The 17,642-nt window shown below is 49.6% G+C and overlaps 1 protein-coding gene across 2 annotated transcripts in view; it reads left to right on the top strand.

The window, feature by feature from the left end:
* The window catches only part of LOC115654432 (hyaluronidase-4-like), a 31,499-nt gene that overhangs the window by 9,575 nt on the left and 4,282 nt on the right, over positions 1-17,642 (top strand). The window contains exons 2-3 of one of the 2 annotated variants that reach the window (XM_030568687.1): positions 14,439-15,447; positions 17,113-17,232. In XM_030568687.1, the coding sequence (XP_030424547.1) occupies positions 14,439-15,447; positions 17,113-17,232 (1,129 nt within the window). The remainder of the gene's footprint in view (positions 1-14,438; positions 15,448-17,112; positions 17,233-17,642) is intronic. The other variant, XM_030568688.1, reaches the window with a different exon arrangement.

Raw genomic sequence — 17,642 nt, 5'->3', positions numbered from 1 at the left:
CTTGCCTGGAGCATGGCCTTCTCCATAGGCTTTCCCCCTTGGTGTCTTTCCTCTGCTGCCTCAGGGCCCTGCAGGAATCTTCTTACTCCCCACAGTTTCTCCCCCTTTAAAAGACTCAGGTGCTGTCCCTTAGGCCTAGTAGGGCAGCAGGTAATAAGCCCAGGTGCACTAGCATGCCCTTCCTCTAAAAGATGCCAATCACTAAGACACCTTGGTTTGTGTGGACTGGATGAATTGCTCCAGAAACCTATTTACTTTTCATGATGAACATGTTAGTGTTTTGACTGACAACAGTCAATATTGCCCACATACTCACCCCTAGAATAGGTCTTTCATTATGGGTGCCTTTCTTGATGCTCAGCAACCCCTTTGATCATGCAGATATTGATGAGAATCACAACTACTTGCTTTTCTTTGATCACACCCAGTCCCACTGTTCAGGACAGGAGTGAGGAGCAGGCAGCATGATTACATTGCCCTAATGCTGCTGCTCGCTAGAGCCTTTCATCTTCTATCTATTTAATTAATGCTGTTTTCCCTAACAGTATTTCCAAAATGAAATTTGAATAATAATGTGGCTTGCAGGGCACTTTGAGATATCAGGTCTCAATAGAAGCTTTGACCTTAGGGCTAAACTTGCAAGAGGCAAGTTTTGTAGAAGGCAGGTACAGAGCAACTAACGTTCACAATGTTCTCAGAGAGCTGCTAAGGGCAGGGCTCAGACTCAGAGCACATGGATACTGGGTGGGTTCAAAACCACAGCACATCACCTTGAGCCAACCACTTATTCTGATGTCAGGCAACTGGCAAACACACTGGCTTGTACCAGAGTGCCAGTCCTGCTGTAAGCACCAAGTGACTTTCTTTGGCTCATCAGCTTGGCTCAAGCCATCTGCTAGAATAACCTTTTAAACGTTGCATCTTCAAAGGGGCAGTGGGTGCCAGACCTGAGCTGAGATCGGTCACTACAGGGTGCTGCTATCCAAGTTTTGAGAGTGAGGCAGCAGAGCCATGATTGGATGTGAACCAAAAATGTTAAGAACCATAAACATTTGTTTGACATGTTTTAAGGTTCTGTTTTGGGAACCCCTTACTCAAGTTACCTTGAGTTCTGAACACTCTCCCTACCCTCGCTCCCCAGAGGGTACAGCAACTGACAGGACACTGACTGAGCACGTGGAGCGCTTTGAAATAGCATCTGTTAAACAGTAAGCGAGTCTCAGCCTTACTGATGGTGGGACAGTAGCACCCCTCTGATAACACTGCTGGTCAAACCCCCATCCAAGTCAACAGAGAGACTCCCATGGACTTCAATGGGCTGATACAGCTGATATTCCACTGTGAAATCCCCCCAGGTATAAGGGAGGATGATGATGCAGAGCGCAGCCAAACCCTCATGTCTGCCCTTTGCAAGCCCTCTCCACACCCTAACCTGCAGGCAGTCTGAGTGAGAACAGAGGGGCTGCTGCTGGACCAAGATGTGGGGATGGAAGCATGCTGCAGAGCTGCTCTGAGACCAACGGCTGGGTTTTGCAAGACATTGCTCCTCTCTATTCTCCATGGTGGAGAGGCTATGCAGAGCAGGCCATCATTTTTAATTGGCATGAACTGGGGTCTGTCTGGGGCTGCTGTCAGCCTCCGGTAGCCCCTTGTTGTTGAGCATGGTGATGGCCGAGTTTCCCCTTTATTTAGCCAATCACTATTTAATCCATGGCTGGTAGTTCTTTGCTATGCCTCCAGCCAGGTGGTTAATACTGTAGTCTCTGTCTTCCAACTCAGGGCAGCAAAGAGTCTGGTAGGTCAGGGGCCCAGTAACCTTAGCAAAAGGTCAATAGACTCCACTTCTTGGGGTTCGGGCCCCACTACTCTGCTGGGGAACCCAGGCTCAACCACCCCTCGGGGACCCTTCATGAAGAAGTTGGAACCAGTTTTTCCCAGTGCCTGCCTGCCTCTGACCACACCTGTCCAGCAGGCTGTTTCCCGGACTTACTCTGTGAGCATCCGCCTCTGAAGGTCCAGCTACCTGGTTAGCTTCCCATAGTTCATTGCTAAAGGGCCCTGATTTCAGTAATTCCTCAGCCACTGCTGCCCTGCAGCCTTTTTAATGATCCCAGCTGTTGCAGAGCCACTACTCAGCCCCAGTGGAAGAGGCAGCTCATCTCCCTGTTAACCCTTTAGCAGCTGGGACAGCATGACAGGGTTTAGGCCAAACTGGATCTGACAATAATCAAAGGGCTTCAGTTCTGCTGCCCACATTTCAGTCAGAGCTATTTTTAAATCAAATAGAGCTGAACTTACTTGCTTCCCTCCCTTAACTCCTCAAGGCCAGGAAGATATTTGAATTTTAGTAGGTTAACCCATCAGAGGCCATCGGGTAAAGTGCAGTGGGTTGTTCATGCACCGTCTATGTCAGGGGGGATTTGCAGGGTTAGCATTATAGGTGGGTCAGACATTGGAGACACTAAGGGGTGCATGGGCCTAGTGCTCTTACCATACGTTCCTCCCAGAAAAAGCTTGTTAGATTTTGTTTTGTTTAATTAACATGAAGGCACCCTGGTGCCCAGGGGAGAGAGCAAATCGCTCTTGTTTGGATGGCGCTAGATTGTGAAATGAAGCCCAGCAGGTGGGGCTGTCCTGTGTGAGTTTCAAGAGATGGCTTCCCACAGGTGTGGTGTAGCTCTCTTCTTTCTTGCTTCTGAGGCTACATCTACAGCTTCCCACCTCCCACTCCCTTTCCTTTTCCCCCACTAAACTGTGAAGGCTTCCTGGACAAAGGTGTTATTGTCTCTCTTACAGTGGGAACCCCGACATGCTGGAGGGCAGGACCGATGGATGATGTGCATCACTCATACATTGGTAGATAACTGTACAATTGAACACAGCTTATGCTAATGGTGTTAATTCCTGGCTTGCTTCTCTTGGGGTCTGATTTTCCTGGAAGCGTTGTCATTGCCTTGCCCTCAAGTAGCTGAAGACTTGGGGGATATTAATGCTGGAGCCGCCATCAGCTTATGGACATTCTCCTTTGGCTCAACACTGGATCCACAGTTCAACTCCCAGCAGGGACAAATTCTTTCCCACCTCACTGACCAACATTATCCTGCGGTGCTGACTTCCAGCGAATGCCCCTCCTGGCACAATGAAGATTCTGACTTAGTGGCTGGCAAACTACTGTAACCCACAAAAGCCAACCCATTCCATGCCATTGTTGGTGATGGGCACGCCATGTGTCACTGGATGAAGCTAGTTGGAGAGACCCTGTAGAGTGGTTGCCTCTCTGATCATCATCAGAGTTTAGGTGGATGTTGTCGGGAACCACCAGAGACAGTTATCCTCTGCCTTGTCATTTCACAGCATTTCCTTGGCAGGGAGGGAGAAGGCCATACTATACAAAGACACTCATGTAAGCTAAATAGAGCACTTCATTATTTAAACTTGTGTCAAGTGGCAGCAACTCATGCTCTCATCTGGCACAGCGCTGGTGAACGTGGCATAGTTATATATTCCCGGGACTTCCATTTAAGAGACAGTGCCAGCTCAATTTAGGCCCCAGATTTAGGGGCAGTAAAAGCAAAGTATGACGTGGCTTAAGTCCAGCAGAAATGCTTCCAATCATTTATATTTTTAGAAAAAGCAGATTTATTTGGTGTGGACTGAAATGTTCCCCTGCAGCGGTCGCAACCTGAATGCAATGTTGTGCTAGTGTGTGAGAGCCAGATCATCACACTGAACCTGACTGGGAACAAACACGCATGTCAAACTAGTCTATTTGCACTGCCCAGCCCCACTGAGGAGCACAAAGTAACTCACCCGTGTCCATGGGGGAAAGCAAGTGAGAGTCTGTAACGTTTGGGTCATAACCCAGCTAAGCACTTCTTTGTTTCAAACATGATGTAAAACCCAAGTGTCCCTCTTCAGAAAGGGGGCGTTAAGTCGTGGCCAGCAAACACAGGGGCATCTGTGAGGATGGCAGTCCAGCATGGGGGAAGGACAATGCCTGGCCCATAGGAGGCCATGCAGCTGGAGGCTCCAGGAGGCATAAGAGCCCAGATCCTCAAAGGAATTTAGTCTCCTCACTTCCATTAAGTTCACTGGAATACTTTTCAGGCTCTGGGCCAAGGAGCTTTCCCCTCATACCCTGTGTGAGTCTTGGGAGGGCTAAGGGTAACTGCACAGTGGGGAGAGCAGGGGCCACAGCCGCTGCATGGTGCCTCAAATAGATCAGATGGCAGTGCAGCTATGGCCTCCCCACCCCTGCATGGCACCCTGGAGTAAGATGTTGCACCCCTACTGGATCCCCTGCTCCTTCCCCTTATGTGCTGGAAGTTCTGAGAGGCATCCTGAAAAATATCTGCCAGGGATCCTACAACATAGCTCTGTGCCATGGACTGTGCCTTAAAGAGCAGGGTACGTCCTTCAGCTTGATGGCTCAAGAAATTGGCAATGGGCTACCAAGGATTTCATCACTAGGCCACATTTCAAATCCAGCCCAGTTCTGTAGCAATTGATGATTGTTACTAGCCTGCTGTGCTTCAAGGGCCTCTCTGAAATCCCTCAATAGCAAGGAGAGTTAACGGACTGGCACAAACAAAATAGGCCAGTGCTGAGGTGTCAGCACTCCAGTCCACTAGACCCTCACACCAACTCCCTGCAGCATAAAGGGAGGGAATGGGCAGGAGCTCATTAGCAGGGTGTGTGAATGAACATGTAGCATCAATGGGCAAGCCAGGAGCATGTGAGCCCCAGCCACGCACAGAGTCATTCACAAAGAACCAGCTTAGCTGTTATCTCCTGGCTTGAAGGGATCTGCACACTCTGGAGACAATGCAGAGAAAAGCCCCAGATTCCCTAGCTAGAGCAGCTCAGCTTTAAATGATCTCATACACTTTGTTCTGACAGTGCCTGGTTCTACGCTGAAAAGGGACTGTGTCCAAACAGCACCGTCTTACTGAAATATCAGCTCCCCAGGTGAGCCTGGAGTCAGCTCCACCAGTGTCAGCAGAGACAGAAATGCAATGTCACTGCTTTTCATTCCTGTTAGTGGGGCTGGCTGGCTCATCATTAGAAATAAACTTGGAAACAGAGCCCATTTGATCTGGGGTCCCTGGGAGCCGATATCCAGAGACCCAGGCCAGTCAGAATCACTTATCACGGTCAAGCCAGACTATTTGAAACCCCCTTACCATCTAGAATGTGCCCAAAACCTGCCAAGCACCTAGAGCAGGAGTGGCCAACCTGTGGCTCCAGAACCACATGTGGCTTTTCAGAAGTTAGTATGTGGCTTCTTGTGTAGGCACCAACTCCGGGGCTGGAGCTACAGGCGCCAACTTTCCAATGTGCTGTGAGGTGCTCACTGCTCAGCCCCTGGCTCTGCCACAGGCACTGCCCCCACTCCACCCCTTCCTGCCTCCTCCCCTGAGCCTCCCGTGCCCTCGCTCCTCTCCCCCCACTGCCCTGAACCTCCTGCATGCCACGAAACAGCTGATCAAGAGGTGCCAGAGGGGCTGCCAGTGGGTGGGAGGTGCTGGGAGTGGGGCGGGGGAGCTGATGGGGGGCTGCTGACATATTACTGTGGCTCTTTGGCAATGTACTTTGGTAAATTCTGGCTCCTTCTCAGGCTCAGGTTGGCCACCCCGACCTAGAGAGTATAGACTGAGCATTGGTTCCCTCTGTTTTTTAACCTATCAAGACTCTTGCGTACCAACCTAATCTCAGTCCCAGGCATGCGAGTGGGAGGGTCTCTTCCACCAGGCTTCTTTCCCCGTCTGCCAACCAGGGGCTGAATGAGTTGATCGTAGTGGAGTCTCTATGCAACTGAATGAGCACACACACCAGTCAAACATGAGGATAGCCTGGAGAAGGTACTCATAAACATAGCTGTTCTAGCAAGCACACAAACATGGATTGTACCACTTCAAAGGCAGGGGTGGGCAGCCACAGGTAGACCCCCTCCCCTGCAGTTCTGATGGTCTTAGCATCACCTACTTAGTGGCTCTCAGCGCAAAACTCATCTGCAAATGCATCTGAAAGTGGTGCAGGCGAGAGGCACTGAACTACCTTGGGCAGCCTGGGAGCTGGGAAATCAGTGCAAGCCAGAGTGGACCCACCCTGGAAGCTGGGTTAGCAGGTGCCCTGATATTCCAGGTCTCAGCCTTATAAAAAAAAAATTAAAAATTTTGAAGGACAGCACATTGAAGTGGTCAGGGCATTGCTGGGAGGAAAAAGAGGGCGAAGGGACAAGCTCACGGCCATGGCTGCAAAACCCCTCTGGTAGGTGAATCCATCTCTCTCTCTTTCTTTCTCTCCATTCATTTTCCTGCTCGGTTATTTTATTACATTGCTTTTCTTCGAAGGCAAGGGAGCGAAGGCTGTGCTTAAAACCTTCAGGATTCACCTGTCGGAGCTCACACAGCAGCAGCAGCAGTTCTCTTCCAGCTCCTGGACCCAGGGCAGCTGAGAATAAGATGGGAGAGGGATATTACCCCATCCATCAGCTGGGGGCGAGGGAGGGTGAGAAAGAGGGGTAAGTTTTGCAATGACCCAGGATGTTTCTGAGAGACTCTCTCTTTTTCATATACACACACATCTGGCAGGTAGAGGCAATTTCCACGCCGCCACTGCTCTCTGTACAAGTGCAGTGCACAGTAAGTGAGTTTAAGAGCCAGGAGAAATTGGAAATAAGATATACAGTGTAGCGAGAAGGGGCTGGGGAAATTAGCTGCATAGATCAGTGGTGGAGTAAGCAGTGATCTAGAGCGCAAAGGAGGAGCCAGGGAGATTACCATCCTCTCCTCTAAACTGTCTCTTTCTCTTCCCTGGTTTTGAACATGCCATAAGTTCCTGGACTAGGCAATGCATTTTCCCTTCCTCTATAGATTTTTCCCCCCTCCCAGTGCGGTTTCCATTATCATTTGCTAAATATATGGTGACACTCTGGCCATAGCTTCCTGACCTATGTATGATTTCCTCCCCCATAGGAATTGCAGATACATTTCTGGCTACAAATAGCTTTTTATTGATCGCCAAAGTGAGGGCATAGCAAAAAATCAGGGACAATTGTTTTTTAAAAAATTATTACTTGATGTGCCAATAATGTTGTTTTCTTGCTACATTTAAACAACTTATCCTTAAACATTTGTCTTCTGGGGATCAGATTCTGATCTGATTCCCATTTTATATCCATGTAACTCCATTAACTTCTGTGCCCTTTCTCCTGATTGATACCAGGTTTTAAATAAGCTCAGATTCTGGTCCTGAATACCTTTCATGGACACAAGAAATATTTAATATTGATTTTTTTTTAAACCAGGAAAATCATACGTCCCTCTAAACTTGAGCAATTATTGTTAAAACAACAGCTCTGTAGTTTTGTTTTTTCATACAATAATCTAATTAGCAGATAAATTATTCAAAAGAAAATTGCTTTCTTCTTTCCACCCTATATGGAAGAAGCTGGGGAATAGGTGTACAGTAAAGGGCAGGAAAGGAAAGGAGTGAAATAAGAATGAAAGAGAAATAATTTTTAAAAGGATGAGATATTTGTGGTTTCCTTTGTACACTTGCATGGAACAAAATTCTGCGGAGTAGTGCAGGACCTGGCTGTTCATGCTGGTGTGTAGAGCATGTGTAGTATTCAAATCTGTGTTCTTCCCTGGGAAAAACGTCTAAAGCAGCTCATCCAGAGGGATGGATGTGGTGGTGAAAAGCACAGAGGTTGTTAGTGGATGATGGTATTCCAGAGTTTTCGTGCAGCTGTCTCCTTAAAAACCATACACCAATGGCCCCAAACGCTTCAGCTGCCGCTGCTGTTAGGTTGAGGTTGGAGCTATTCCTGTAAGAGATGTGCATGGAGCAATGGCAGAGGAGTTGGGGATTTCCCACTGGAAAATGGGAGAGTTTGAGGGTCATTTTGTGCATTTGTAATATAATCCCAGGCAAAAATCTTTTGTCTGGCCTTTAGGGGGAAAGAATCTGTTCCTGCATCCAACATGCCCTTTAGAGAACACTGTTCTCTTCTCAAACTCACATGTGTGAGATGAGTGCCTTGAGAATCCAAGAGAAGAGCTTGCTTTACAACATTCCGAAGTACGGGCCTGCAGTCACCCAAACAACCCTAACTCTGCTCCCCCAGAAGCACCGTACTAATAACAAAAACACCCAGAAAGAGACAGCAGTATCCATCCATCACATAGGTCCATCTCATTCGTGACCCCAAAAGTACTGATATCTTAATGAGCCCATGTGATCGATGGGTGAGGTTGGATCACACCAACCCACTACCATGGCCAGACACCTCTGGCCATGGACACTTTACAAAGTGATAGTGATGCCTAGATAAGCATGCATCAAAGTGATGAGTGTATATAATACAGGTGTTCTGGAATATATGGATATGTCTTACCCAGGTGTTGCCCTTCAACCCCACCTCCTGACACAAAAAAACTCACCTGAGTTTAGTGGTGCTTTCAACCCTGACTAGCTGGCACAGCTGGGGTATGGGTTAGAACCTGGGTTCTTTTTCCACTTGGGCAGGTAATCCGCCAGCATTGCAACGAGGAAGCAGGCTAAATTACGTGAGTGCTGATCGTCTTCCAAAATTTCCCCCATGTACCCAGAAGGACAGACAAGTTCTCCCACAATTCACTGGGAAAGACTCATGCAGCAGTTCAGATTTCTGCAGCACACAGAACCCGGGGGTGTATCCCATAAGACCTAGCAGCGCACAGAGGGGAGTGGGGACCAGTGAGTAGAGCTGGGTCAGGAATTTTTTTATAAAAAGAAATTGTGTCAAAAAATGCAAATTCATCAAAACTGAAACTTCCCGCAGGATCATGCTATTTTCAATGATTTATTTGATAAGGGAAGGTAGATTGGGGAATGTCAAAATAGCCCATGTTAACAGTTTTGGAAGGAAACATTCTGACTTAGGGTTCAAAAAGACGTAGCTTTTGAACTTTTAGTTAATTTTAGTTATATTTTTAACTGAACCAAAACATTTCAAAGTTATCAAAATGAAACATTTTAAAAGACCCAAACCAACATTTTTTTCAGGGTTTCTGTTCAGGAACATTTTCAAGATGTTCAGGAGGGGAATATTTTTCAAATTCTTGTGAATCAGGAAAACCATTTCCCACCCAGCTCTATCAGTGAGAGCATAATATACAGAACACAGTAATTCAGATTCAACTTTGTAGTGTGGCTGCTCACACCTGGGCTAGGCTAACTTAGGTGCTCAGTCTACCTGGGGGCCAGACACCTAGGCTAACTCTGCAGTGAAGACACCTGTCACAGCTGGGTCATGTGCAGCCAGACCTAGTGGTCAGAGCTGGAGTCCACAGTCATGAGACAGGAGTCGAGAGTCTGCTGATTCAGGCTACCAGCAGGTCAGAAGTAGGAGACAAACTTGAGATCAGAACCACAAGTCGGTAATCGGAGTTGGGCTAGGGTGGGATGTCAGGAAGTCAAGCTCCGGGAGCAGGAGGACGGTGGACCCTAGTTGTTCAGACAGATTCCTGTTCCTGCTTCTGGCTTAAGTAGGGCCAGCAGGCCAATCAACTGCTCAGGGACTCAGCCAATAGGATCTCGGGGTGGAGCCTCAGACTCGGGTTGATGAGTCCTAAGTAAGCAGTTATCAGCAGGCTGCCAAGTGGAGGGGTGGAGAGGGCTGATCCTGCAGCATACCAAGGTTTGAGGCCCAGGGTTCATGACAACACCCTATGCGATAGCGCCAAAATAATTGCTACCTCCCCCGCAAAACCAGTCCAAAGCATTTCTCCTACCAAACGACATTGGGCTAAATCCAGTCTGATGGTTGTACATTGAGAGAGACAATGAGACACAAAGCCATTGGAAAAATGTTCTGAACGGTGAAATCTGTAGTCTCAGCATCTCAAAAATGTTATCTGAGTTTTGTCCCAACCTTTCCAGATATAGTCTCCCTCAGGATGAATTGTGGTATATAAAATTTTGGGTGGTTTGGATTGTTTTAAAGGCAGTTTGTTTGTTCATATTAAATTGGACTTATAGCTGGGAAGGAATGAAGAGAAAGGAAGAAGAGAAAACCAGATATGAGTCATGTCACTTAATGCACTACTGGAAGGGCTCAGACACTTTGGCGATGAGGGAAGGTTAAGGAATAGAATAGAATCTCTCCAAAAATACAGCTTTACTGTAGCAACCTTCCATTTGAGCATCTCCACCTATCAAAGGTGAGGATCTAAATCTTTTATAACTGATTTGGGATCCTCTGGCATATTCCAAAACCCTGGTCTAGCGCCACTTGTCACTGAGGCAAGCAAAACCAAGGAGAGAGATCTTTGCCTCCTTTGAGGGGTATATGAAGCCTTCCCAGACTGCTTGGGTTTCTGCCGGTAGCCACGCCTGAAAGCTAGTTGCTGAAATTGCTCCTTGTGGCCTTCCTTTGAGATGATTGAACCTCCTTTAACGCTGTAGTTCTTGGGGTCTTTAACTTCTCTAAGACCTCGTCTGTCTTAGCACCAAAGACAGCAGTTCCTTCCAGAGGCAAATCCAGTATTTTTTCTTGAACCTCTGTGAAAAGATCTGAACTCCTGAGCCACAGATTTCACCACAGATTAAAGGATGCTTCAGATTCAAAGGGCACGCAGGTGAGTCTTAGCCTGTATCCCCCCATGTGGGGCCAGATAACCATTCCTGTGGGAGTGTATGCCTCCTCTTTGTACCTCTCCCCACTTTGTACCCTCTCCTGCACTTCTCAGGGAGGAAGGCTCTGTGCCACCCCCCTCATCCCCTGTCGAATCCCCCTGGCATTACAGTTACTGCTCCTGGAGCTCCTGCCCCAGGCGCAGCTGAGAGCAGCTTTTCCTCCTTGACTGCTGCTCATTCCACTCCTGGCCAGGTGTTTAGAAGCAGTGAGTGTGTGGCTGAGGGTGCTGAGCTCCCTGTTTTGCTCCTGGCTTTGCTGAGCATTGAGGTTGCTGGAGGACACCCAGCACCTCCCAGAATCAGGCCTTTCACTCTACAGTAGAATAAAACAGGAAAGAACAGGGCCCTGACTATCGGTATCCCGCACCTCAGAGCACTACTGGGGTTCTGGGTCTCATCTGCAGGAGTCCCCGCTGCTCCATTACAGTTCGCATGCTGTAATTAAGCAGCAAGGGGGTCGTGCCTGCTGACACAGTGGCAGGAACCTCCAGCTGCTCACGGAGTAGTGAGGCTGCTCAAGAACCATGGGCCTGTCACATGCAGAGAGTGCTATCCATGGCCAAAGTGTCGGGCTGCCAGTCCCCCTCTCCTGGGGGACAAAATAATCCGGGAGAGGGCGGGGCGGAGGTCACACAGGCAGACTATGCCTGGAATAAACGGATGGCTCTTTGATGTCCTGCACATGCAGCTAGAAATCCCGGTCCAGGGAAAAACAGGACAGTCCTTCCAACTTTTGCACAAGCATTATCCGGGTAAGGCAAAGTCTCTCTGTTGATACGGGCACTGAGCATGTGGCCTGAGGATGCTGGCTCAGACTCTGCTATATTTACATGTATTCACTACACGAGTCTATTTCAGGGAGAGCTGGTAGCTCTGAGGATTGGCAGATAACTGGCTTATAGAATCTTTCACCTCTAGGGTGCTAGTTCGAATACAAGCCAATAGTGACTGCCACTCATCACCAGCTGATGTCTGTTTATTGGCGTGGGCAAAATGAATTCAGTAACCGCAGGACAGATCCCAGCGGATAAGTGTCCCCTGTGTTGGGCTGGTTCATGCCATCTTTGTGCTTTGCGAATCCCAGGGGCCAGCAAGGAGGAACTTTCACATTTGTAAACTCTGACAACTGCCATCCACAGCAGCTGGAGCTCAGAACACTCCCTCCCCCCCAACTTCACCCTCTCCCAGTCCCTGCAGCTCGTCTTCTTCTGCCTCACTGTTCTATGCAGAACACTGTGCCTGCCCCCACTGCCTTCTATCTTTGCTGCTCTGCTGCATTGTTAGCTTCTTCCCAAGGCATTTTGATAGCTTTCAATTCTGCTTCTGTTGGGTGATTCCAGGTTATCCTTGGTCTAGTCATCTCTTGATCTGGGGGTTCTAGTCCAACGTCTGTCTAGGTATGTTGTTCTGCTCTTTCCTCCATGTATGTCCTAACCGTCTCCATTTTCAGTCCGTAATTTTCTGCCTATCGGTTTCTGTTTCCTCCTCCTCCGGAGTGATTTTTTCTGACCAGCTGATACTGAGATTTGTCTACAGAATCTTGTTTTGGAAAAGCTGGAGTTTAGATAGTAAGAGCTTACTAGGTTTCTTGAATACATGTATGTTATATGGGGCCCAGAACTGGAGGGTCAGAATCTCCTTGCTCCCCAGCTGTTTTATTCTAATTAAGGCAGCTGCTCACTCTGTTCTCTCTGAGCCAATCATCTCTGCTGCTCTGCTGAGTAAATCCTGCCTCGTGGGAGCCAGGCAGGTTCCTCCTCAGTTCAGCTAATTGCCCTCAGAACTGCAAAGTATATTAAACCTGCCCTCAATTGCCTCTCTCTTTGAGAACAAACTTCAGGACAGGTTCTCCCTCCTGCCCCCTAACCACCCTCCCTGCAGAGATAAGCTTAGAGAAGGCTCACAGGAAAAGGCAGGAATGGAGCAGCCCCGGGTGCATTGGCACACTCAGGTCCCAAGGACCAACACTAGGGGGATGGAGGAGAGCTGATGGATGACGTATTAAAATAAAAGGCTACCACTAGTAGAATATGAACTTGCTACCCCTGCAGAACAAGGCAGAGGCTTCCACCACCAAGCTGCGCAATCTGTGCTAACAAGGCTTAAAGGTGAGCTCAGATTTTCTTCTCTAAGGTCCTGCTCCTAAAAGGCCTTCTCTACCATTGACTGGGGTGAGAGCTGAGGACCCTCAGAGCCTGCTGGAGGGGCTCTTGGCACCTTGCACAGGGGGTGGAGGTTTGCAAAGTACATTGTGAATCATCCCAGCAGGACCCACTCCACTAACCCCTTTGCTTTACGGGGCTGGTGTGCCCCTGTGTCTAGTGATCTAATCAGAGCCTTGGTGATACAGGGCTATGCTCAGCAAGCACCTGAATGCTGGTAGGGTGGCAGGCACCAGCACTCTGGTCGATGGGTGGTTTGGTTGCTGCTCTAGTAGATCAGCAAGGCCTTAATAGCGTGGAGGCAGGCGGGGCAGAGACAGCCTAGTACAGGAGTAGGCAAAGGCGGCACATGAGTTGATTTTCAGTGGCATTCACACTGCCCCGGTCCTGGCCACCGGTCTGGGGGTCTCTGCATTTTAATTTAATTGTAAATGAAGCTTCTTAAACATTTAAAAAACCTTATTTATTTTACATACAACTATAGTTTAGTTATATTTTATAGACTTATAGAAAGAAACCTTCTAAAAATGTTAAAATGTATTACTGCACCTGAAATCTTAAATTAGGGTGAATAAATGAATACTCAGCACCCCACTAAGGTTGCCAACCCCTGGCCTAGCGCTTAGCAGCCTGCATGAATTGCACTGAAAGCTGATCAATGACCCCAGCGCCAGAAGAAGAGCATCCCTCACTCATCCATGCACATCTAAATTGAATTGCTCTGCAAATTAGCTTACTTAGGAGGGCAGCCTGTGGTGCAGAGGCAATTTGCAAACATAAGGCTTCTCCTGGGGAGCCCTTTTTCCACTCCAGGCCCAGGAGAACTGTAATGCTTAAGATTAGACAGATGCTTTGCCACTAGTCCCCAGTGCTCCCACCCCCGCGAAGAGAAACGACACACAGAAACATGAGAGCCAACCCAGAGCAGGATTGTATTGTGCTTTTGATAATACTGTCCCCATCTGCAGGGCTTACAAGCACTCAGAGAGGTAGCCTTTGCCCTGGGATGCTGACGCTAAATCAGAGTGAAAGATTAGGGTCAGGCATGGGTGCAGCTGGCATCAAAGAGGAGACGGGGTGGTGAGGCAAAGGGAGAGAGTGTGTGCCTCAAGAGGGAGAGATGGGGCAGTTAGGGCACCAGATGGGGAGTAAGGTAATAAAGGTGGAAGGGCCCATGGGAATTCGTCACCTAAATGTCTATGAGGATCTGGGCCAAGGTTCATTTGTGGGAGGAGGAGCTAAAGGGAGCACTTCAGAAGGGGACTGGGGAGGGAGCACAGGGGACAGAAGGTGGAAAGCAGAGATGTAAGGGTCATACATTTGTACAGCTCCTCAAAGGGGAGGAAGAGCAGCAGAAGCAGATGACTGCGAGGGCTGGGATGGCATCCCCATCCACCCATGAGCTAATGTGCTGTCATTAGTTAAGTGCCTGGTGGTGGGGAAGAAAGGAGACCTGGCTGGAGATAGGGATGGTTTGCTGAAGTATAGATTGCCTGGCCTTCTCTTCCCTGGCTGGGCCCAGCCCGGGGTGAGCTGTCAGATTCCTGCCCACGTTCCTGGACTGACTGACTGTCTCTTCCACCCTTCTTACAGCAGAGTGGAGCAAACTGCAGTGAGGCTCAGCTCAGGCAGGCTCCTGGCATGGAGCTCACTGGCCTTCAGGCTACACAGGTGCCCCCTCCACCGCACCATCTTGCTGCTTCTGCTTCTGTGCCCTGAGCTGCCCAGAGGTCATAACCTGAAGCCATCCTTGCCCCCCATTGTGACAGACCGGCCCTTTCTGGTGGCTTGGAATGCGCCAACGGCTCGATGCTGGACTTCCTATGAGGTGCCCCTTAGTGTTGCCTCCTTCAGCCTCCTGGCGAACGTGCGGGAAGACTTCACAGGCGGGAACATCACCATCTTCTACTATGATCAGCTGGGTCTATACCCCTACTACCTGAACAAAACCACACCGCCTGTAGCTATCAATGGTGGCTGCCCCCAGAACACCAGCCTGCTGGACCACCTGGACAAGATGGCCAGCGACATCGCCACTGCCATGCCCTCGGCCTCCTTCGCTGGACTGTCTGTGATCGATTGGGAGAACTGGAGGCCCCAGTGGATCCGAAACTGGGACAAGAAAAATGTCTACCGGACCATGTCCACCCAGCTGGTGAGGCTAAGGAACCCACGCTGGCCCGATGAGCAGGTGGAGCTGGAGGCTAAGTGGGAGTTCGAGACGGCTGCGGCCAGGTTCATGGCAGAGACCCTCAAGCTGGCACAGTTGCTGCGCCCTGGCGGCTGGTGGGGCTACTACCTCTTCCCCGAATGCTATAACTACCATTACTGGGATGACTTTGAGAACTTCACTGGGGGCTGCCCCCAGGTGGAGGTGCAGCGTAACAACAAGCTGCTGTGGCTGTGGGAGCAGAGCAAGGCGCTCTACCCCTCCATCTACATGGAGGAGGTGTTGAAAGCCTCCCCGCAGGGCAAGAAGTTTGTGCAGGCCAAGCTAAGCGAAGCTCTGCGCGTGGCTCAGCTGCCCTCCGTCAACCACTCCCTGCCTGTCTTTGCGTATGCCCGGCCCTTCTACAGCTACACCCTGAAGGAGCTAACCCAGGTGAGATACCGCCCCTCCTCCTCCCCACTCTCTGGGCATAGCAACCGCTGAGACTAGTCAACAGTGGGGACTGAACCCAGGACCTTCAGCCCTGACAGCGCTGGGAAGGAGCAGGTGACTCTGCTTTGTGAATCAGGCAGGCCTGAGAGGGTGGGAGGGGGACCGTCAGGCATTTAATTCTGTATGAACAGTGTAGCTTCATGTGATGGGGACAGGGGAATGGCTGGGGGGAAACCTCATCACAGCTGATCCCACATTAAATGCCAGCTACTGTCCACAATGGGGTCAGGAATCCTTTTTAAATTCTGCTATCCCCACTAATGATTAACTCCCAGTCTTGGCTTGGGCATGAATCCCTACTCGACTCCAACTAGCAAACACCACTTGCTAGCAGGATTTCAGCCATCCCATGGGCCTGGCCTAAGCCTCTGCATAACTGAACTAACAAAGGCAAATCCTTCCCTCCCGAGGAGCAGGATTTCCTCAATGCTCCTTTTATCTCATGCTTCACAGCACCTCATCTGCACAGCGCAAAGGATCAGTGTGAAGCTGGCAGGATTGGGGGTAACCACTGCTCTGCCCGTTAGGAACCTGAGAATGCAGAAGCCCGAGCTGCTGCCTAAATAAGGGCTAGTCTACACTGGCACCATTACAGCGGTCAACGAGGGGTTTCGCTACCAGCGCTGGGGCACGGTTTACACTGGCGCTTTACAGCACTGCAGTTTGCTGTGCTTGTGGGGGGAGGGGGAGAGGGGTTTCACACCACTGAGTGAGAAAGTTGCAGCGCTGTTAAGTGCCAGTATAGACAAGCTCTTAGTTTTTCTGCTTGCATTAGAGAAATTCACCAGAAATTCCCATGGTTCAGCTGGTGGCTGGGACTGTTTCTGCCACCCTTTTGCTTAGCTTTGCTTCTCTGCATTTTTTTTTAACTCAAATAGTGTTAAAAGTGGTTCCAGGCTTGTTTACACTGCAGTTTTGCCACAAGTCCAGGTGAGCATCGGTGAAAATGTTTGATTAAATACAGTAGCCTCTGTGTAGACCCAGCTGTCCATCTAGGATTCTCCATTCACTCCCCCACAATCCCTGTTCATTTGCTGTCTCACAGACACTGCAGACGGTCAGTCCTTCAGAGCTGAGGGGGGAGGGAGTATAAAGATGGATGGTCAAAGCGGGGCAGTTAACATAAGATCCCCTGCTCTGCCAGCCATCATCCCACTCTTCCACCAAGCCTCTCTTGCTGTTTGATGCCTGTAAGCACTGTTAGATTCATGTTAACTTTCATGCATCTCTGTGCTGCTGGTGTCTGGCTGGGACCAAGAGTGGAAAAGCCAAAACCAGGCTTTCCAAGGCTCACAAGATTTCCAGCTGAATGTGGCAAGCCCCATGCGTTGGACAAACAGCTATCTGCATGGAAGCTCTGAATGGTTCAAGGTATTGCTAATTACACCAGCCAAAAGAACATGCTCATGGGGATTAGCAGATTACTGGTTCAAATCTGGCGCAGATAGGGACCAACCAAAAGCTGTTTCTACTTTTCCCCCCCCCTCAGCCCAGGCCTTAGTCAGAACCTCTGGTGGCAGTGCCACAGGAACTCCACAGAGCGAATGGGCTATGGAAGCTATTCTCCCCCTTCCCTACTCATGGCCCCTTCAAATCATGGCTCAGGCACAGCTGCAGGATGCTATAGGAAGCCTTGTGCACCTCTGCTGCCCCCTCTGTCCCTGTCCTGTGGAAAACCAGCTCCTGTTTCCAGCACTGTTGCTCACTCATCCTCTACAAATTCACGTAAGTACTTGTCCTGCCCCTCCCCCCAAATAGAGTGTTCTACACACAGAGTCAATGCTAGGCGCCTATTACCCCATGCTCCATTTCCCAGCACTTTGCCTGGACCCTTGCTCAGCCCCATTGTGTTTTCATGGTGCTGTGGGGGCTCTACATAGAATACAGCCGGCTGTGCCACCGGAGCAGTTCTACACTATACAGCAGCCCAGTCCCACAGCAGCACCATTAGTAACCCCTGTTCTTCAGGGGCAACTGGCACTGGGTTGCAAAAACTCACTGCGGGCTGCAACCTGGTGTATTCTGCCTTTCCCTCCCCTGAGGGCCCAGAGTGGTTTGGACTCACACTCAGAACCATGAAAGGGAAGAGGCCGACCTGATAGCCCCCTTGAGGGCAGGCTATCACAACCACAGGG

This window comes from Gopherus evgoodei, chromosome 7 (genome assembly GCF_007399415.2).
Source record: "Gopherus evgoodei ecotype Sinaloan lineage chromosome 7, rGopEvg1_v1.p, whole genome shotgun sequence".
NCBI lineage: Eukaryota > Metazoa > Chordata > Testudines > Testudinidae > Gopherus > Gopherus evgoodei.
This window is presented reverse-complemented; position numbering and strand designations above follow the sequence as displayed.